The sequence below is a fragment of the Panicum virgatum genome, chromosome 1K, assembly GCF_016808335.1.
Source record: "Panicum virgatum strain AP13 chromosome 1K, P.virgatum_v5, whole genome shotgun sequence".
Lineage (NCBI taxonomy): Eukaryota > Viridiplantae > Streptophyta > Magnoliopsida > Poales > Poaceae > Panicum > Panicum virgatum.
The window spans coordinates 55,944,910-55,966,409 of record NC_053136.1 but is presented as its reverse complement, the minus strand read 5'-3'; the positions used below and the strand labels follow the sequence as shown (position 1 = coordinate 55,966,409).

Genomic DNA, 21,500 nt, shown 5'->3' with positions numbered 1-21,500 from the left:
TTGCACCGGTGAGTTCATTTTGCCCTACGTCGGTTTAACCGATGATAGCAAAATGCCTCAATTCTTGTCCCTTGGACCGAAGAGCTTTCAGGGCGGAACCCCCGTAGGGGTGGCCCTTCGGGCCTTACTACGCCTCTCTTCTCTTTGTCATCACTTGAACCTAAAAGCCTGAGAATAGTCATCTTAACAATCACATTAGTCCAAGTGTTGTGTGTGTCATCAATCGCCAAAACATTATATTGAAATATGGCATGAGAGGCCAAAACATCTTCTTCCCTTCCTTCCCCCTCCCCTTGGGCAAACTCACGAGCTTGTAGGCTAAGGTTCACAGTCACAATACTCACAATTACCATGGTTTTCACAGTCACAATACCAAGGTTCACAGTCACTTGGGAGGCTCGGGCGGCTGCTGGTAGGGCGCATGCTCGTCGGCAGTCATCAGAACAGGAGGTGGGGACGACCGTCGGAACAGCAGCGACGACGGGAACATCTTGCGGGAGGCGACGGCAGGCAGGGAGGTGACGGGAAAACGAGGAAAGAGAGACGCGTCTGTCTCCCCTTTCTGTTGGAGATTGGGGAGATGTTATTGGGAATTGAGAAAAAATAAAGAAAAAGGGAGATGAAAAATCAATCTGTTGGAGCAGGATTTTTCACCATCAATCTTCTATATTGAGAAAAGGTGGAAAGGGAAAAGGAGACAATCAAGCTGTTGAAGTTGCTCTAAGTGACCATCATTTCTGAATGCAACGCCAGCTACTACATTTGGCGCAAAGTTTTCCTTGAAATTGCTCCAACCACAACGGCAGTCCTGAATCTCTTATGGTTTGGGATTCTTTATGCATTCAAGTTTAGGATCTATTTCAAAGGTCTAACCTTCTGTTAAATTAGTGTCGGCGTCCCGACCCGGGGGGTCTGGATCCCAACTAGTAAATGATGCGTGTTTCCTCATCCCAGATGATGATGCAAGAGGCAACACAGTAACGCACGGTTTATCCTGGTTCCGGCCGCGGGGCCGTACGTCCAGCAAAGGGGGTGTGCGAGGGCACTGTATTATCTTGCACCCGGAGTGCTTGTAGTAGGGGGTACAAGCGAGTCGAGAGAGGGAGGGAAGCTCCCAGGTCTCTGCTAGAAGAGGAGTCGGGTATGGCGATGATCGTGAGTGTAGGTGACCGCGGTAGCTGGTATCCAGAAGCATCCGAAAAGGGAGTCAGACAGTCCGTTCCGCCAGTCGTCCGTTTAAAGGAAGCCCACCTCCTCCTTTTATAGTCACAAGGAGGGGCGGTGTACATGAGTGGAAGCGTGGAAGTCGTAGTTTTCCCCTGAATCGCGGGGGTACAGTGACCGAACACTGTAGGAAGTACACTGTGGGGCATGGCGTCAGGCGTGGCAGTCATCCTGGATATCGTCCTTGGTCCTGCGGAGATCGCGCCGGCGTCCTGCCAGCCCCTGCAGGCGGCGTGGTCGTCACTGTAGGGTGTACGGGCCTCCAGATATGGCGTTCCGTGGGTCCTGCAGGTCAGGGTCCTGCGTGCCCCAGCGGTGGCGAGGCACGCGGCGGTCCCGGACCCCCTGGACGGAGTGCTGGCGTGCACTCTAGGAGGTCCGGGAGACACGTGGAGGTCCCGGACCCCTCGAGGGGGGAGGTTCGGGACTTCAGCTGCGTGTGCTGAGCATCCCTCGAGGAGGGGTACGTGGCATCGCCGGGTCCTTTCCCAAGCAGGAGGTGGGTCTGGGGCCATGCGTATGATGAGGTGGAGTCCGGTCAACCGGAGTTGGCAGAATAGTAACGGGGACTGTGCTGAGCGTGTCTTGTCCCGTGTCGCAGGTTCCACAGTGTCGTCACAGCGTCCGGGATGGCGGAGCAGTGATCGAAGTCGGCGGATGGGACTCCGGTCGCAGCCATCATGAGGAATGGCGGTCTGACACCGTCTGTCCTGGGCGCCGTGGAGGAGTGGTCGGCTTTTAATTCCCCCGCACGGCAAGCGGTTGAGCGGCGGTGCCGTTTGTCCTTATGCCGAGGGGTGGCCTCGAGCGAGGCGGAGGTGCATTGCTTGCTCGAAGGTAGTTCCACTACCCTCGAGCGAGGCGGAGATGCGGGGTGCTGCCGAGGGTCTCAATAGGAGCCCTCGAGCGAGGCGGAGATCGTCCCGCGGGCCCGAGAGGGGTGCGAATGGGCCGCATGCTGGGCTTCGTTAAGTCCTTTACTTTCTTTTAGATTGGAAGGAGGCCGTGGGCCCTCGTGGGCCCAGTTGTCTTAACATGTGTTTGCGTTTAAAAACGATCTTAGTACCCCGATTAGGGTGTCACTAATCGTGGTACCCGACAATTAGTATGTAGTTTGCAGGATAAAGTTTTGCATCTCTCTCGCTTGCTCGCGCTCCCTCCCTCCCGAATAAGACTCCTCTGCCGTTGGCCCTGGTCACTGCCATGTGGGCTCAGACCCACACGTCAGTGACTCAACAGCACAGGGACCAACTACAGAGAACCACTTCCCTCCCTCCCTCTCGTTTTATATAAAATGAGATTTAGAACATGATCCAGATAAGCGTATCAAAGTGAAGTAAGCTAAAGACAGGGTAGGCACATGCGCGCCGACACATATTGACAACCCTTTTTCAATCAGAGAGCTGACCTTTTCCCAAATCGCCTCCTCTTCTGTAGATTCCGAGGGCCTTACTGGAGCAAGGATGCGTAGTAAGTCTGCAACTCTTAATATAATCAATTGGATGCCTCAAAGGACATGTGGGTTCAAAAGCATAAGCCAGGGAACATAGATGCTTAACAGAAATTTTGACAATGATGTCCTTGGATGGCCTGTTTGACAGAGACACATGGGCGACACCACCGCTGATCGTGGGATCAAACACTGCCTTGTTACCTGAGTGTGCGGATACCAGGTTGTTATTTCTTTGATAAGGAGATACCGGGTTAGGGTTGGATATCGAGCCAGCTCGGCTCGTTATACAAGCGAGCCAGCAGATCAGCTCGGCTCGGCTCGCTAAAAAGCTCGAGCCAGCTCGTTTGGCTCGCGAGCCAAACCACAAAAACACAGTACAGGGAGATTTATAAAACTAGTGAGCAACAAACACAAAGTACTTTAATTTTAACAATGGAGAATATAATCCATTCGGCGATTGATCCACAATTCCACAAAGTTTTTGTCCAGCCCACCACAACCATGACCATAAGTCCACGATAGTCATACTCATACACTTTACATAAGTAAAATAAATGAGCAACATCTTTAATGCTAAACTGATCAGATTTGTAGGTAATATATAAACACCAAAAGCAAGATAGAAGCAGCTCGCGAGCCAATTTTAGTTGTTAGCTTGAGATTTAACTTGGCTTGTTATGGCTTGCGAGCAGCTCGCGAGCCAGCTTGAGCTGGCTCGATATAAACCGAGCTAGTTTGCTATAAAACGAGCTGGCTCATTATAAAACGAGTCGAGCTCGAGCCGAACCATTAACGAGTGAGTCGAGCGAGCTAGCGAGTTACGAGTTTTTCGCCCAGCCCTATACCGGGTTGATTTGGCATGTCAGGTATTGCTGGATTGCAGGTTCATGCTCTGATTCTAATATTGTAGCTGCACTAGAATTTCCACAGTTGCTGTCGTTTTTTTCTTTTTTCCAGTGAACAGCTAAACCATGGCGTTGAACCCTGGTGCTGTCTGAACTGTCATCAGGTTACTCTCAGGACAGGAGTTAGCCAACTGACATCTGATAAAGCTTTGCTTTAAACTGTTGTAACTGCATAGAAATTTCACTCGCCGGAGCTTCGTCTTCGTGCCTGTGACTGTCAGTTTATTCTCTGACCGGGAGTGTCGTTACCGTTACTGCAGCACTGACAATGTTTTTGTGTTCTTGAATAGGGAGAACCTGCTGACATGTTTCAGAGAGAAATCCACGGGAGAAGAGATTACAGATGCACACGCCGCAATTAAGAATGAATGGAGACAATCAGATGCACCTGCTGACATGTTTCCAACCACCAGCAGGCGCAAGAAAGCCTCTTGCTTCTCCTTCTAGTGCTTGCGTTTGGTGGATCTGAATCACCTTCCACCCTTCCTCTGATCTGCCTGCCCTCCACGCCTTCTCCTCCCCCTGCTGGCGGCTTCGGGCACCGAAGCAGAGGAGGGGCGTCTCCAATTCCCCATGGCCACCAAGGTTCTTGACAGGCTCACGGTGGCGGCCTCGCCTCCGGCGCCCGGCGGCGTGCTCCCGCTCACCTTCTTCGACGTCCCGTGGCTCTTCACCGGCCCCGTAGAGCGCGTCTTCTTCTACCCCTACCCGCACACGGCGGAGCAATTCAGCGCCCGCCTCCTGCCGCCCCTCGTGTCCTCCCTCTCCGCCGCGCTGCACTGGTTCTACCCGCTGCTCGGCCGCGTCCGCCCGTGCCCGGACGGGGGCGGCGGGTACGAGTTCTTCTCCGCGGGTGGGGATGCGGGCGAAGAGGGCGTCGAGCTCACCGTCGCCGAGAGCTCCGACGACTTCGACGAGCTGTCCGGCGGCGGCCCGAGGGACGTTGCCCGGCTGTACGCGCTGGTGCCGCAGCTTCCCCGGACGGAAGACGGGACCTTCGCCCTCGCGGCGGCGCAGGTCACGCTGTTCGCCGGCCGGGGGATCGCCGTCGGCGTGTCCATCCACCACGTGGCCTGTGATGATTCCAGCTACATGCACTTCGTCAAGACCTGGGCCGGCCAGTGCCGGGTGGCCGCCGGCGAGGAGTCCGCCGAAGGCGCGCTGCCACCGCCGCCGCTCCTGGACCGTGGCGTGGTCGCCGACCCCGAGGGACTTGCCGCCAGGACGCTCGACGAAATGCGTAAGCTGGCAGCCAACGCCCCGCCTCCTCCTCCTCCGCCGCCGCCGACGAAGCTGGTCATCGCGTCGTTCGCGGTCAGCCGCGACCACATCGATAAGCTGAAGCAGCGCATCGTCGCCGAGGGCAGCGGGCGTGTCCACTGCTCGGCGTTCACGATGGCGTGCGCGTTCGCGTGGGCCTGCCTGGCGCGGGTGGACGGCGGCTGCGCGGACGCGGAGCGGCGCGCGCACCTGCTGTTCTCGGTGGAATGCCGGCGGCGCCTGGCGCCGCCGATCCCGCAGGAGTACCTGGGCAACTGCCTCCGCCCGTGCTTCGTGGAGGTGGGCCTGGGCGAGCTGCTGGGCGGCGACGGCGTGGTGGCCGGCGCCGCGGCGATCGGCGCGTCCATCAGGGCGCTGGACGACGGCGTGCTGGCTGGCGCCGACGGGTGGTTCCCCAAGATCCTGTCGCTGGTCCCGGAGCGGCCGATGTCGGTGGGCGGCTCGCCGCGGTACGGCGTGTACGAGACCGACTTCGGGCTCGGCCGGCCGACGAAGGTGGAGCTGGTGTCCATCGACAAGACGCCCGGCACGGTGTCGCTGGCGGAGGGCCGCGACGCGCAGGCCGGGATCGAGATCGGCGTGGTGCTGCCGGAGGCCGAGATGGCGCGCTTCAGCTCCTGCTTCTCCGACGGATTGGAGCAGCTGTGAGCACCTTGGCGTGCAGGTGGTCGGTCAGCTGTGGTGTGGTTTGGTGCTGCTTGTCAAGTTGTTTATCCGCATGCAAATTGCAATTGCAATTGCAATTGTTGGTGACATAATTTGGTGGTTAAGTAGTAGTAATATAGATAATCGAAGAAATTGTATATTTGAGCAAGAGATGTATACATATATCTTGGTGTGTGAGAATCTTTGTTAAATGATATAAACCTGAGTATGATCCAAATGCAGACTGGACAGGCATAGTTTACTGAACTGAATCAGGTTGCACAGATGAAATTCTGAACCATATGAATCTCTCTCTTCGCTTCGCCGATGAAAACGACGGTTAGGTGAGACGCGTCCGGTGTTATTCGTCTTCCCCCAAATTTTAAGGTCTCGCGTGTTCTCCGGGCACATCGACCTCGTATCAAATTCAGAGGAACGTTGCTCTGCAGAGGGTCCTTTTCAGATTAGGCCACGGCAAAGTGCAGAGCAATTCCCAAGATTTCTGGCTGGTTCGTTTGGTGTCTGCATCATGGCATGAGCTTTCTTGTGCTGTTGCTGGTGCCGCCAGCTAAGCAACCGCAACAGTGCTACATCAACTACCAACTAGGACGTTGTTTCTTCTTGGCACAATACCCTTTTTCGGTGGTTGTTGACCCTTCTTCTGTGGAGACGTAGAACACATGCTTCCCTGGAATTATATTTTAAAAAAGCTTAGCAGTGTAAAAAACCAAATATTTCATGCTTTATTCGTTTAAGCTTATTCATTCAGGAGTTGAAAGAACAAGGGAAAAATTAGCTTACAGTTGTTTGTTGGATTTGGGCCTTATTATGGTCTTGGTACTGTTTTTCGGCCCAGCCCAGTGCGCATATCATCTAAGGCTGTTTGCAGCGGTAGACTCCAAAATTCACCCCCTAAAACAATATTTAGAGGCTCCTTTAAAAAATTTCACCCTCCAAATAACATTCTACTACAACAATGGCCTCTAAATTTCCACCCAAAAAAAATATTCCAACTCCTCCCACCCATCCCCGCGGCCGCACCCTGAAATTTTCCATCCCGTGCCGCCGCCGCCCGAGCCCTCGCACTGCACCTGCGCTCGCCCACGTCTTCGGCTCGTCGTCGTGCACCTCCGCTCCCCCTGCACTGCAACACGCGCCGGTTGCCCCGCCGAGCCGCCTCCGTCATCGGCGCGCCGGGCCGCCGCCGCCGCATTGCCGAGCGCCGGAAGCCAGTCGTCCCCCCTCCCCCACTCCGGTGGCCACACCCCCTCCTCTTCCTCGCCGGCGACCGCACCCTCACTGCCGTCGGACGCGCAGTGGCTGGAGCGGCTGCCGGAGAAGAAGCCGCTGTACACGCACAGCCTGCCGTGCATCGAGGCGTGGCTGCGCAGCCTCGGGTTCACGCAGTCCCGCGAGGACCCCGCCCTCTGGGTCGCCGAGATGCCGCTCTGGCATGCGCGCCAAATCAGGTACAAACCGCATATTCACTCTTCCAAATTCCAAGTCTCACTGAATCAATACTATGTGCTACCGTGGGGGTTCAATTTGTGCTCATGATTGTTAAAAAAATCAGCTAGGATGACTGAACTTGGTTTGGATGTTTCATTGTTCTGTAGTCTGTACAAGCACATAACGAATTGTTCAGCTAGGATTTACAGTGTTTGTTAGAAATGACGGAAGGATTGTTGGCCTAGTAGTTCTGAAGATTCTTTAGTGTGCCAGTGTCTTAGCCTTTTTAGCTACTTCCTAAGTTGCATGAGTTACTCTATCATCAAATCAGTATGAATCCTTTGCTGGATCATCATCACTCAATTTTTCATCAAATTGAGTGCCCACCAGTGCATGTTGATTGTGAATTGATGGGCTGAATGTTGATTATGGATTGATGGGGTGAATGCTGACAGCTCCCAATCAAACCAGTTGATATCTCATCTCCCAATATAGTCTCCACATACTTATTGCAGATTTATTTTAAATTGCATAAGCTGAACTGAGCATGATGAATCTATATGATGCATACCCAGTGATTGCATATACCCAATGATTGCATATACCAAACAATGGAGGACGAAGATTGTACCCTTGTTCGCTACTTGATTGCTGAGGATAACCCGAATTATGAGTTTCTCGATGACGACGACGACATACACACTTTGGTGTCAGCCATGGATGCAGAGAGCTCCTACCACGGCTCAATACATGTGAGACGATTTGTTCCCAGAGAACGTGCTGATGGAGAGGCAAGGATCATATGCCAATACTTTGCTGCCAATCCTATTTACACCCTGAAAAGTTTCGTGAAAGGTATAGAACATGGCATGTCAAATTATTGTCTTTTCTATCAATATGTGCATGTTGCTTATATTTTCTATCTTGCAGGTTCCGTATGAAGCGTCACGTCTTCATCCGCATTCTTAATGCAGTTCAGTCTGTGGACAGCTACTTCTAGCAACGCGAGGATTGTACTGGGCTTTTAGGATTGAGTGTTTTGCAGAAAGTGGTGGCCGCAATACGCATACTGGCGTATGGCTTGCCGTTAGACGCCGTTGATGAGTATGTGCAAATTGGCACGTTAACTGCTCGTGAGGCTCTTAACCATTTCTGTAGTGCTGTTATAGCTGCCTTTGGAGAGAAATACCTGTGTTCTCCAACACCTGTCGATGTGGCTCGTCTACTGCAAGAGGGTGAGAGACGAGGTTTCCCAGGTATGCTTGATAGCATAGATTGTATGCACTGGAAATGGCGGAACTGCCCTACTGCTTGGAAGGGCATGTTCACTGGACGTGGGAAGCACCCATCCATGATCTTGGAGGCTGTAGCATCTCATGACCTTTGGATATGGCATGCCTACTTTGGCCTTCCAGGCAGCTGCAATGATATCAATGTTCTGCAGAGGTCGCCTATTTTCTCAGCATATATCCGAGGAGAGTCACCTCCTGTTCACTTCACCGTCAACGGACGGACATATGACATAGGGTACTACCTTGTAGATGGTATATACCCTGATTGGCCAGCATTTGTCAAGAGTGTTCGCCATCCTATGGAGAGGAAGACACAACGTTTTGCTGCTGTGCAAGAGGGTGCGCGCAAGGATATTGAGAGAGCTTTTGGAGTTCTTCAAGCTAGGTGGGCAGTAATCCGTGAGCCGGCTTATGGATGGGACAGGGAGCAACTTTCTGATATTATGACCGCTTGTATTATCATGCATAACATGATTGTCAAGGATGAGAAGACTGAGGCCATCAATACCAACTTCGACAACATTGGCAGACAAGTCAATCCTTCAGGTGGAAATGTAGCGGAACGGGAAGCATTTGTAGCAGCACATCACAAGTTGCGTGACCAAGCTCGCCATATCCAACTTCAGAAGGATCTCATAGAGCACAACTGGATGCGATATGGTTCAATCTAGTTTTTTTTAATTATCTGTTTTCTGTGAGGGCTAAGGGAATTGTAACATTTCTTTTGGTAGATTTAATGATCTGTTTTCTGTCAAAAAGAAATTGAAACCTGTAGTTTCAATGACTATTTATTTTGTTCTCCAAATAAAGTTGCCTGGTCTCTCTTCAGTACTAGCAGTAACTGGTATTACTACTATTCTCGTGCTTCGTTATGCAAAATGAAGATGCAAGTGTTTTTAGCCATTGTACATCTGGTGGAGGTCTGATAGAACCCTTCTAGCCAACCATGGCACATAAGTGCTTCCACAAGCTGCAATCAATATCTTGATACGATACAAAGTGTTTTATCTTTCTGATGATAGTGACTGAACACAGGAATAATGGTAACCTGAACACAGGAATGCCTGACGGCAAGGCAAGGTCAAGCAGTAGAATGCCTCAAGAAAGGGTAATGAATAAGTAGAACTAGGCAGGTTGGCGCGCTTTGCGCGCCTGTATCAAAATGTTTGATCTAAAATAATAATAGAAATATATTATCATGTGCTACAGTTAAAGCAATATCATATTGATGTATTTTAACAACGTGTTGATGTATCGTGTGCTACAGTTAAAGTAATATCGTGTTGATATATTTTAACAATGTGTTGATGTATTGGATGAAGTCTGAAAGTTACAGGATATAGGTATAGTAGTTTAAAGTCCGAGAGCACGCTAAATGTATGGATATATATATTTTTAATAATTTTGTTTTATGTTAGTAGGTACGGTTGGTGGAGTGATTTACATTTATTATTGATTTTGGTAGGGTTAAAGATAAGTTTAGTAATTTTATTTGATAGAAAAAATGATAAGATTAGAAATGAATGGATGACTCAATTATATTTTGCGAGTTCACGAAGTGAAAACAAAATTCAATAAATAATAGAGGATAAATATAGTATATAAATTTTTTTATTATTTTTGTGTATAAAAAATAACTAAACATTTAAACATGTGGGTCCCACATGGTTTAGTTTTATATTATAAATTATTTTTAATTATTTTTTAATTATAAACAGTACCTGGGCCCACATAAACAGTAGCTTTTATTATTTTCTATTATGAACAGTATCCCGGGCCCGCATGAACAGTGCCTCCGGCCCCACGTGGGGCCACGGCTCACGAGAGCGCGCCGAATCCTGGCGCTTTAGTATAGGTTATTGATTATGATAGTAACATTTCTTAAGCATATTCAGTAGCATGCCAAATTATGTTAGCACTGTAAATCTGAAAGGAACAAGACCCTTTCAGAACAAGATACATAACATTCTAGAAAATACAGAACATTCCAGAATAGAAGTAGAACAAGATCCAGCATAGATCCCAGATTACATAGACACAAGATCCCATATTACATAGACACTGATTACATAGCACAACTAGAAGCATATATTAGAAGATCCCAGATTACAACTAGAAGCATTTATTAGAAGCATATGTCGATACAACTAGAAGCATATATTAGAAGATTCCAGATTACATAGCACAAGATCCTCACTGAGTTGGTCCACGATGTCGAGACATCAACTTCTGAATTATATCTTCTTGTAGCACTTGATAGTACATGCGTTGCATGGGTAGACACTGATCAAGGTTAATGGCTAAAATGCGCTCGTCCTCTTCCTTCTCTTTCTTTTCAGCCTCGTTTTGAAATCGTTGCTTATCCAGAGCCAACCTTTCCCTCTCTATGTCCAGCATCATCTTGCGGTGCTTGCGAGCTTCCTCTACCTTCACTTTCTCTATAGTAACAATTTCATCTAGCCGTGCCTTGCGCTCACCCTCTGTTTCCTTGAACAACTCAGTCTTCTGAACACATAGGTCATGCATCTTGGACATGTACTCAGAGGACGCTGAAGCAGCTTTCTTCTTAGCCTCTTTTGATGTGTCCCTCCCCATGGGACGTTTTCTTGATGGGCTAGTTGATGAGGACTTTTCGGGATGAAGATCGAAAATGTCTCGCTGCACACTGGGAGGGACATTTTCCCTGGAACCACTATTTTGAAGGGTGTCCATTTTTCTTTTAAGCTCCATCCATTTGGGCTCATCCTTCAGGATTTGCCAGCAGTGCATGAGAGTGAAATTGTGCTTCTTCACACTAGCAAAATCAGCAGCAGCAGCCACTAACTTATCTGCATCTGACATGCCACTAGGATTAGAACGAATCATCTCAGCCATGTATCCAGAGAACTTGCTTACTTCAGCCTTGATGTGATCCCAACGACTCATAATGGATTTTTGGGTCCTCGTCGGATAGCTGCCGCATTTGGAATTGTATCTGTTGAGCACACGAATCCAAAAGGCTTCCTTCCTCTGGCCGGTGTTGACAACAGGATCGCAGCTAATTTCCAGCCACAATTTGCGGAGCGTGTTGTCTTCATACGCTGAGAAGTTGGTCTATTTGTTCCTTGTTGCCCCCACCTTGGAAGCAGAACTGCTCATGGAAGATTCAGAAACTTCTCCAACACCAACACCCTGTGCTGCATCGTTGAGATCAATAAAGAAATCACCCATCCTACATTGTTCCAAAGAAAATTGCAGTCAACATATATAGTAAACAAAGGGGAAGTGTAGAAAAGGATAGCAGCTAAGTTCTGAAGATGCCACAGAAAGGCTAATTTCAAATAATGTGAGATGAGTAACCTAAGTGTAGCACTGTGGACTGCAAAATGTTTACCTCACTAAGTTGTATATCAGAAGCCCTACTAGTGGGGTCAAGAACAGATATAGTATGCTAGCGATGTCATTGGAATTTTGAAGAACATAAACTTAAACAGTGAAGAATGTGGCAAACAAAGTGATATCTAAAGGAGTGTTAAACTCTTGTTTCAGGATACAAGTAAAAGTAGAGTTGTACACATAGAAAAACAAATGCATCACATCTTACAGAATACTAGTAACAATGCCCGCGCGGCACGCGCGTGCTACAAATTGATATGATAATAATTAAAACTTTGATGTGAACATACTTCTTAAATATACAAAAATCAATAACCTTGGATTCAAAGAAACATGAGACGAAATGGAAACACAAATGTTTCCATAGAAAAACTAAACGGAGTCATGGAAACAAACTTAGGTTAGGTACTACTAAAAAATAACATGAATTAAAGATTATAATTTATAGCTGGCATCCTAACGAGGGAGAATTTGAGTAACGAGTATATCAAAGAGTAAAAAAAAAATAAATAGGTTACAACTTATATCTTCAAGTATAACCATTAACTGCTCCTAGTGTTTTCCATAGGACTTGAAATATGCTTCCATGATGGTGTCAGGTTTCACAGCAAGCTTGAGAGACACAAGTTCTTTCTCATCATCCGATTCTCTCTTAATCCTTTGGATTCAGTTATAGGTATCGAAGCAATGCAAGAAAAGAGTAGGGGTGTGACCATCCTTGACTCTCGATCAGAATAATATCAACGACCAGTACTACAACTAACACAAAAATTCCAAAAATGCAAATGAAATGTTTCTCTTGATGATTCATATCGACATATGATCGACAACTTTATTGGTCCAAACCAGTAACATGATAAACAAAATCATCAACCTACCAGATTCTTCAAAGTTCTATTGCCTGAATTAATGGAGCTAAGTTTCTATAAATGGAAGCAATTTCATAAAAGGAATGGGGTGGCATTCTCAATATCATACCTGAAATTTGCCAAACAGTTGAGTCCACCAGTGTTGAATACGCTGCCGGCACCCTGATGACAATGCGGACACTCTGCCCAAAAAACACACTGAATCGAGTTGCTTTGACGGGTCAAGATAGCCAGGATCCATAGAGGGCATGAATTCCAAGATTAAAGTGACATAAATTAACATGTTTAATATAACATGATAAGAAAACCTACCATTTATCAGTTAACTTTCCTATCCTTCATAATGAGCAATAATGTCCTCATTCTTAACTTGCAAGAGGAATTGACTCAAGTTTCAAAAAATATTGAGACCAATACATCACTACCTCTTGTCCATGAAGAAGGCATTTCTCACATCACACTACATGATCTCACTGAAATTCTATAATCTAATATGACATCCTGGCAGTAGCACCAGACCTTGGCCCCTCCTTGCCATGACATCTGAAAACAAGGGCCCCCTAAATTGTTCATAGTTTTATGAAGAAGTACATCCTGTTTGCAGATTATGATGTCAAATGTCAATCAACTATTGACTCAATAACAGAAAGTGGAATAAGGGGAAAAAGTAGAAGAAACTCACAATGCTTCCATAGCCTAATGTAGGTGTTAAAGGCATAAACATGTAGGCCACTGCTTGCGGCTTGCCCTGAATACACCCAAATTTGAAAAGAAATAGTAAGAAAATTGGAAAAGAAAGAACTATCAAGCTATCAGCTCCAGATAGTTCGTGTTAGGTTGATAATATAATTTACCTGGTCCTAAAGTGTTTGTTTTTTCTTCTGAATCATCTCAGTGTTGCTCTCCAAGGATTATCTTTACCTCTTTATTATAGGCAAAAAAGCTCCTGGCACGTGACAACTCTTGCAAACTACAGGAATACGTACAATGAGGCAACAATGAGGTTCTACTCCATCTTGTTAAGAAATGCCTTCTCAATGACAAGAGTCTGCTGCCTTGTGTAGGCCTTGATAGATACGTATGAATTCACTGATCTGCAATACAATAATTCAAGTTCAACGACTTACGATTGGATGCAATGGGTGATACTAATTCTGGATTCTAGTCTATTACTACTTCTTTCCCTTATTCCACAAAGTAATGAACAGTCCAGCAAGAAAGGAAATATTACAGTTTTAACCATGCTGCTATAGCACCCCTCCTTAACCTAGATTCAAGGGAGAGTTGGACTTACATAATCTTGTAGCGGTCATCAATACATCATGATTAAACTATATTCATGCTCTTCGCATGGAGTGCGTAGAGAGCAAAAACACACATGGCATTCATCACCATATATAAAAAGGGATATATAAAAGATCCATAGACAATTTGTTGGCAAGATAAGCATAGCACAACCACAACCACATGTATGTGGTCAAATCAGAATCTTAACAGAAAAGAAAACCTGAAGCATGAACCTCCGAACAATATTAGGCTTTTCTTAAATACTCCGGCTCTTGTTCCACCAAAAATATACAGCTTGTGAGAATAAGATGAGAACACATATTTTTACCTCTTTTATCTTCACCCTTTTGTACAATCCTCATCCTTCTGAGACACAATAAAAATTAGTAGAAAAAAAGAAAGCAAAACCATGAGAAAAAATAGCAGATAACAGCTACGTGTGAAATAGGTATGGGTACATCCAATGTAGAAATTTCAAGATAAGACAAAAAAATCATTATAAAAGATAATGGGCCGGCAACAAATCAGTAAAGACATTGCAATTAAATATGTCCCTTATTGACATAGTGATTCTTCTACAACCATGTTAAATCAGGTTTCAGGTAAATTATGATCTCATTTATTGTCATAAACCAAGAGGCCTCGGATTCAGATTTCTTTTACTACTAATCAAATATATCACTTTCTTTGTTGCTTTGCCAAAACACACCAACGCATCCAATCCTAGCATGAGGATCACGAATAGTCAATTAATTCTTAATATGGCAAGACTTGGCATTTAAATTTTTAGAATTAGCTTCTTCAAATAAATATCTCATTGAACATCTAGAATCCTTGCTTTATAGATTGGAATCATGCATCCTAATCATAATAAATCTATTCTGGAAAACATTTCAAATTAAAATATATTTCCCTAACTGGACAGTTGCCGGAACTTTACAACAAATATACTGAAAACAATTGAGATTTGCATGTACCCTGAATAACTGAATAAGAGTAGCCATTAGAGTACTCGTCACTTCTAACTTCATGAATGAAGGGATCAGATTTGTACAAAATTAGTTCTTCTGGCAGTCATCACCGGCTTTAGAGCCTGTAAATTGGAGAGCGCTTGTCATTGCCAAAACCACCAGAATAAATTAATAGGCATCAGAGAAAATTCCTAGGGTTCCTTCCTACCACTAATCAGAAAAAAATCTTTTTTTCTTTCTAAAACAGATAAGGGCTTATGATAAGCATACAATATTTGTATATGATACTAATTATGGATTCTCTTAATGGAATACATTCTGAAAATTAAACCAACACCTGAATTGTAAAAAAAACGACCAGTGACTCCACAATCACAGTAGCTCAATTTCTCTTCTACTTCTCTTTTGCTTGTTTCATCAAATAGTACTGCTCTATCCATTAAGCTAACATGGGACTCCCCTCCTGGCAAACTAAATCGTATACCCAGCTCTAAGTTTACATTGTTCTAATGTCCTACTAATTCAATCCTGATATAATTATCTATATGTGCTCTTTTGTCATCAAGATCTGAATCTTAGTCTAAAGTTTACCTCGCTCGGTCGTAGCTCACTTGGCTGGGCACCTGTCTTCTTCTCTGTGACCCAAACAGCAAGGAACAAAGCTCTGTCATGAAAGTAACAATAGTGATCTGATTGATAGGTACGTAAGGAAAATCTGAAGACTTGTACCGAAACCGCAGCACCATGAGAATGGTCTACACCTTGACACTAACTGAATGCTTTACACAAATATTAACATGCTACAAAGCGCTAGATGATATTGGATATTGTAGAAACTATACCTTGATAATAAGAAAGAAATAATTCCTGCACATCCTCCCTGCAATACAATGTCCTGGCCACAATCCAAAAAATTAAGCCACCAATGGTGTTCAAATTGCAACTCTAGAAGTTCAGTAACATTGACAAAACCTTCACAAATTTCTCATTAACCCATAGCAAGTGCTAAAATCATCTAATTTGGATCGTATATTCTATTTATGACATTCCTAGAATTCACAGTAATAATCTACATATATTTTCAGACAGCAAAACGAAGTGATTGAGGAAATAATGAAGAGGCACGTTCAAAAACACAGCTAGCTAGGTATGATATCCTATCGTCACTTACCTCCTGAGGCAGTGATTCCATGGTCCTTGGCACAAGAGAGGATGGGACCATCCGTAAGGGTGTGGCTGTGGCCTGCGGAGGGGAGACACAGGATGGGAAATCGATGCTAGAGGGAAGCACTATGCCGAAACGGAGGAGGAAAAAAATGAGCCAACCTTCAACCACGGCCGCGAGGCTGACGGCATCAGGGCCTTCAACCAGGACCTGCAGATAAGCAGGCGGAGGGGGCGAGGCCGCGGGTGGGAGCAAATAGGAGGCGGTCGAGCTCCCAGTCTCCACTGCTCGTGGAGCAAGGAAGCTCCTCCCTTCAATGTCGCAAATCCAGTGGCGAGAGGGAGCAGGAGGAGGCGGTGGTGGCAAGCGCGGAGACGCGGCGACGACGCGGCCGGCCAGGTAGCCCGAGGCCACCGGTGCTAGGGGAGACCGCCGGATGGGGAGAGAGGGGCCGGCGCCTTCGCCGAGGAGCGCGCCGGAGCTCGAGCAGGCGAGCCTCGCCCTCTCTCGGCGTGGCCGGATCTCGAGGAGGCCCGCCACCGCCGCGCGCTCCACCACCGCGCAGACCTCCGCCGGCGCCGCGCGAGCTCCCCCGCCCTGCCGCCCTGTCCGCGGCCTGGAGCAAGGAGGGCGGAGAAAGGAGGGAGGGGGCCGGAGGACTCCGGCAGCTCCTGGAAGGTCGCCACGCCGCTCTGTCAGCGGCCGCCGCCGCACGGGCCGTGCTGCGCCTCCTCGCCGGCCACTGTGAACGGCCTCGCTGCGCGCCGCTGCCCCCGCCGCTGCGGCCCCTGCCCCTGAGCTCCCCGCGCGCCGCCTCTGCCCCCGCCGCGAACGGCCTCGCCGCGCGGTGCCGCCCCTACCCCCACCGCGAACGAGCTCCCCGCGCGCCGCCCCTGCTCGATCAGCGCCAAGGCGAGAATCCAAGTGAGCGAGGGCACTACGCCCCGCACCGCGGGGGAAAACGGGCAACTCGCGATGATTACAGCGTGAGGGTCCGCGATGATCACGACCAATGACAGAACGGGTACAAAGGGCGGGTATGTGGAGGCGGGGTGAAAAAAAACGGGAGTCATCAGGAGGGGGCGCGGGGTTTGCACGGGGCGCGCGACGTCAATCCGTCTGCCTCCGCTTTTGGCGATCAATTTTGCTTCCAGGTGGGCCCAAAAGTATTGGGTTGTGAGGTGGGTATGGAAGCTAGTCTTGGTGAGAAAGGTTCCAATTTCCATGGATCCTTATAGTATAGATACAAGTGTCAAGGGTAGGAATTAAAGTAGCATGTAACACCCTGCATATAGACTAGAAGAGATTCAAGTTACATGGTTTCCAAATCTAAAAGAATGAAATGAGAAGTCATAACATGACAAAACCGAGACACCTTACTGATTATGGCTAATTGGCTAACTGATTATTCCCATCATATGACACTACATTTCAAAACCCTTTTCTGGCATTGCCAATATGCTAATGGGTTAACTGATTATTCCATTATATGACACTACTTTTCGAAACCCTTTTGTGCCATTGCTTTCAGCACCTTAGATTACTCATTGTTTATAGGGATCCCTTGTTTATAACTGAAGATGTCAATATCTTCAGTTGCTAACAATATCACAGAAAGCAAAACAAAGGCTTTCAGCTACTAATTTATAACTGAAGATAGCAGCTATACAATATCACAGCTATGTTCTGAAGATGCCAATAAAAAGCAAAATTAACAATCAGTTATTCATATGAATGCTTAGGTGAAATAATCGCCATATCTGAAATCTGAACCTAGGTGGCTCATCCACACATCAGTAGAGCAGAAACCTAGATCTAATGATTTGCAGTAGAGCAGGAAAATACTCACTTTGGAGGCGATTGGGTCGATCCGGTGCTCCCCAGAGACGCCACCGTGGTGGGTGCTGCGTCGCTGTCGGGGACGAGCGCGGCGGGTGGTGTCGGCGGGCCGTGGAAGGAGCGGCACGGCACGGGGTGGTGCTGGGCCGGCGCGGGTGAAGGACTCGGGGGAGGCGGCGATGGCTAGAGGGAAGTGGCTAGGAGGGAGAGGCGGCGACGGCGAGAGGGAGGTGGCGAGGAGGGGGAGGCGGCGAAGGCCAGAGGGAGGCGACAACGAGGGGGAGGCGGCGGAGGAGAAGGCCTCCCCGAAATTTGGGGGAGGGGACTGCATCCCTGGACAATCGAGGGTGGTTTAGGAGATACCGCTGCGACGATTTTTTTTTTTTTTTGAGAAAACCGCTACAGTACCGGTTCAGGGTGGTTTAAGAGCCACCGCTGCAAACAGCCTAGTGCTAAAGCCACGAAGCCCAGCCCACCGCCCAAAATCCTCCCCTCTCTTCGCCCTCACCGCCGGCCGCCGCCGCCGCCGCCATCAACCACCACCAATCGCCCGATCGCCATGGCGCTGCGCCGAGCCGCCTCGCTCCTCCTCAGGTCCCGCCTGCGAGGCCCAGTCCCGACCCCCGCGCGCAAAACCCCAAACCCTCTCCCTGCGCCGCCATGCCGCCACTTCTCGCCGCGACCGCCGTCTCCCGTCCCCGCCTCCTCCTCCGCCGCCGCCGTCGCGGAGGCCGCTGAGGAGGCGTTCGAGACGGCGAGGACCACGAACGACATGCTCGCCGCCTTCTCTCGCCTCGAGGCCACCGTGCCCGCCAACGACAAGCGCCTCGCCCTCGCCTGCCTCAAGCTCGGCCAGCACCTCGAGGCATCGGGCTCCGCCGACCCGTCCCGAGTCCTTTCCCTCGCGCTCCGATGTCTGGGCATCCTCGAGGCGACCCCCTACTCCTCCACCTCCACCTCCGTCTCCGCCTCCGACGCCGTCTCGCTCGCCATGGCACTCCACCTCGCCGGCTCCGCCTCCTTCGACCTCTCCCGCTTCCACGACGCGCTCTCCTTCCTCGCCCGCTCGCTACGCCTCCTCACACCGCTCATCCCGGATAGAAGCGTGGCATTTGGGGTTGGGGAAGAACCGGAAGGGTTCGACGTGAGGCCCGTGGCGCACGCAGTGCGTCTGCAGCTGGCTAACGTGAAGACGGCGCTGGGGAGGCGGGAGGAGGCGCTCGCCGACATGCGCGCTTGCCTCGACCTCAAGGAGTCCATCCTGCCGCCGGGCAGCAGGGAGCTGGGAGCAGCGTACCGAGACCTCGCGGAGGCGCACGCCACTCTGCTCGACTTCAAGCAGGCTCTGCCATTGTGCCACAAGGCGTTGGAGCTGCATGAATCCACGCTCGGCAAGAACTCTATGGAGGTTGCGCAGGACAGGCGGCTGCTTGGGGTAATATACACTGGGCTGGAGCAGCATGAGCAGGCGCTTGAGCAGAATGAGATTTCGCAGAAGGTGATGAAGAGCTGGGGTGCAGCTGGCCCTGAGCTCCTGCATGCGGAGATTGATGCGGCAAACATCAAGATTGCATTGGGAAAGTTTGATGAGGCTATCAGTGTGTTGAAGGCCGTCGCTAAGCAGGTGGAGAAGGACAGTGAGATGCGAGCTCTAGTGTTCATATCAATGGGGAAGGCCCTTGCTAACCAGGAGAAGGCTGGGGATACAAAGAGGTGCTTGGAGATTGCTTGTGATATACTGGAGAAGAAGGAATTGGCCGCACCCGACAAGGTGGCAGAGGCGTATGTAGAGGTGTCTTCACTGTATGAGATGGTGAATGAGTTTGACAAGGCAATATCTTTGCTGAAGAGGAGCCTGGCGATGCTTGAGAGGATCCCTCAGGCACAGCACTTGGAGGGCAATGTCGCAGCAAGGATTGGGTGGCTGTTGCTCTTGACTGGCAAGGTCTCGGAAGCCATCCCGTATTTGGAGGATGCAGTGGAGAGGATGAAGGACAGTTTTGGTCCAAAGCATTATGGAGTAGGGTATGTGTATAACAACTTGGGCGCCGCGTACATGGAGATGGACCGACCGCAGTCTTCTGCACAGATGTTTGCACTCGCCAAAGAAGTCATGGATGTGTCTTTAGGGCCTCATCATTCGGATACGATTGAGGCCTGCCAGAGCCTTGCTAATGCATACAATGCTATGGGAAGGTACCATTTCACAAATGCATTACAATATAATTTTCTTTCGTTTTTCTCTCAAAACAACCTTTAGCATGATTTTTGTTAGCTACTCAAATATAAGCAGACACAAAATTAGATATTCCAAGATAATTCACATGCCATTGTGCATATTTGTGTTCTTAAGATAGTTTGGATGGGTTATTTGTGTTCTTAAGATATACTAAATACTGCTTACACTCAAGTACACTCCATTTCTACTGTTGGATATTAGATACTGGAATTACAAGGTAGGTATTGGTGCCTTGTTGTCTTGTATACACAAACTTGGTAGGCAGCATAGTGGCTGGTTCAGACATGCTGTAAGCAGGGGAGGAGCTGTGTACAGGCCAACATGTGGCATGCCTATGCAACCTTCAAAATAGGGTACTGTACTAAAAAAAAGCCAGCTCTAGACCTTACTCCCTCCGTTCACTTTTGATAGCTATATTTCATCTTGACACAAAGACCAAGGAAAATAACTTTACTTATCATATAATAAATACAACACGGACTTTTTTGTTGGTCCTCCAATGCTTTAACTGGAAACTCCTCGTTACTAGTGCTATTTATTGCCACAGCCCATGCCATTAGCAAATATAGCTATCATTTGTGAACATTTGAGTTTTTAAAATATAGCTATCAAAAGTGAATGGAGGGAGTATTATCCAATCATGTGGTATTGGTCCCCTCAAGATTTTAGATCAAGATCACTGGCTGTAAAATGTTAAGTTCTGTTAAACTGTTAGTGTTTTATTTTTTTAGGAACTCAAGCTGCTTTGTTTCCAACTTTAATATGTCCTCATGTTTCTGACTACAGTTATGCCCTGGCTATGGAGTTCCAAAAGAGAGTGGCTGATTCATGGCGAAGCCATGGCCCTGATGCTAGGGATGAGCTCAAGGAAGCTATTCGACTGTACAACCAGATTAAGACAAAGGTCCTCGCATCCCTATCACCCGGAGGTTCAGCAAATGCATTGCCTGAACCTCAGGAACAGGAAACAGACTCTGATCCTGCCAAAGCTGTGCAACAGTAATCTTTAAGTTCAGTCTTGAGGCAACAGTAATATACTTTGTGTGTCCAGTTCGAGGTAGAAGCAATTAAGAGGATTTCAGTACCATCTAGAAGACCTGACAGTCTATCTAAAGTGATCAAAATGTGCCTTTTTCCACTTCATAAAGAATAGGTACTTGATGCAATGCAGGTATTGGTTGAAGAATTTGAGTTTTCTTGTTAGTTGTTACATGTAGTAGTACAAATTTTGTATTCCAGAAATCAATGGTTGGTGAACTGTCAGTTCCCTGCAGCAAGGAAGACTCCTGATGAGTCAAGCTATGATGTATGTGACAGATTTCCACACAGTGTGCCTTTCAAGAAAGTTTTTGGGTGGGACTTTTAGGTCTGATGTTTAGATAAATATAGGTGTAAATTCAAAATGTTTATCCTTCTGTCATTCCAGTTTATGTTTTTCTTTGTCCTTAAGAAAAAGTTGAATGTTTCAGCTTCTATGCTTAACGCTGTCCTTTCATAGTTTCATCA

General features: G+C 48.0%; 5 protein-coding genes across 5 annotated transcripts; 3 read left to right on the top strand and 2 right to left on the bottom strand.

Annotated features, from left to right (window-relative positions):
- Window positions 1-3,771: 3,771 nt before the first annotated feature.
- Window positions 3,772-5,775, top strand: LOC120646911 (coumaroyl-CoA:anthocyanidin 3-O-glucoside-6''-O-coumaroyltransferase 2-like). The gene has a single exon (XM_039923447.1). The coding sequence runs from the start codon at window positions 4,156-4,158 to the stop codon at window positions 5,509-5,511; it is 1,356 nt and encodes a 451-aa protein (XP_039779381.1). The 5' UTR covers window positions 3,772-4,155; the 3' UTR covers window positions 5,512-5,775.
- A 1,722-nt stretch (window positions 5,776-7,497) lies between these two features.
- On the top strand, window positions 7,498-8,993 carry LOC120646902 (protein ALP1-like). The gene is made up of 2 exons (XM_039923437.1): window positions 7,498-7,812; window positions 7,888-8,993. The coding sequence occupies exon 2, from the start codon at window positions 8,216-8,218 to the stop codon at window positions 8,918-8,920; it is 705 nt and encodes a 234-aa protein (XP_039779371.1). The 5' UTR covers window positions 7,498-7,812; window positions 7,888-8,215; the 3' UTR covers window positions 8,921-8,993.
- A 1,168-nt stretch (window positions 8,994-10,161) lies between these two features.
- LOC120656578 (one cut domain family member 3-like) lies at window positions 10,162-18,288 on the bottom strand. Its single transcript, XM_039934716.1, has 10 exons — window positions 18,232-18,288; window positions 17,766-17,952; window positions 16,078-16,809; window positions 15,923-15,994; window positions 15,594-15,646; window positions 15,343-15,386; window positions 13,348-14,873; window positions 13,176-13,241; window positions 12,603-13,087; window positions 10,162-11,460 (listed from the first exon to the last, which is right to left on the bottom strand). The coding sequence occupies exons 1-7, from the start codon at window positions 18,286-18,288 to the stop codon at window positions 14,867-14,869; spliced, it is 1,152 nt and encodes a 383-aa protein (XP_039790650.1). The 3' UTR covers window positions 10,162-11,460; window positions 12,603-13,087; window positions 13,176-13,241; window positions 13,348-14,866.
- Window positions 10,443-11,123, bottom strand: LOC120656585. The gene has a single exon (XM_039934728.1). It carries the CDS (start codon window positions 11,121-11,123, stop codon window positions 10,443-10,445), a length of 681 nt encoding a protein of 226 aa, XP_039790662.1.
- On the top strand, window positions 18,202-21,476 carry LOC120646878 (protein KINESIN LIGHT CHAIN-RELATED 2-like). Its single transcript, XM_039923390.1, has 2 exons — window positions 18,202-19,951; window positions 20,781-21,476. The coding sequence occupies exons 1-2, from the start codon at window positions 18,315-18,317 to the stop codon at window positions 20,995-20,997; spliced, it is 1,854 nt and encodes a 617-aa protein (XP_039779324.1). The 5' UTR covers window positions 18,202-18,314; the 3' UTR covers window positions 20,998-21,476.
- Window positions 21,477-21,500: the final 24 nt, after the last annotated feature.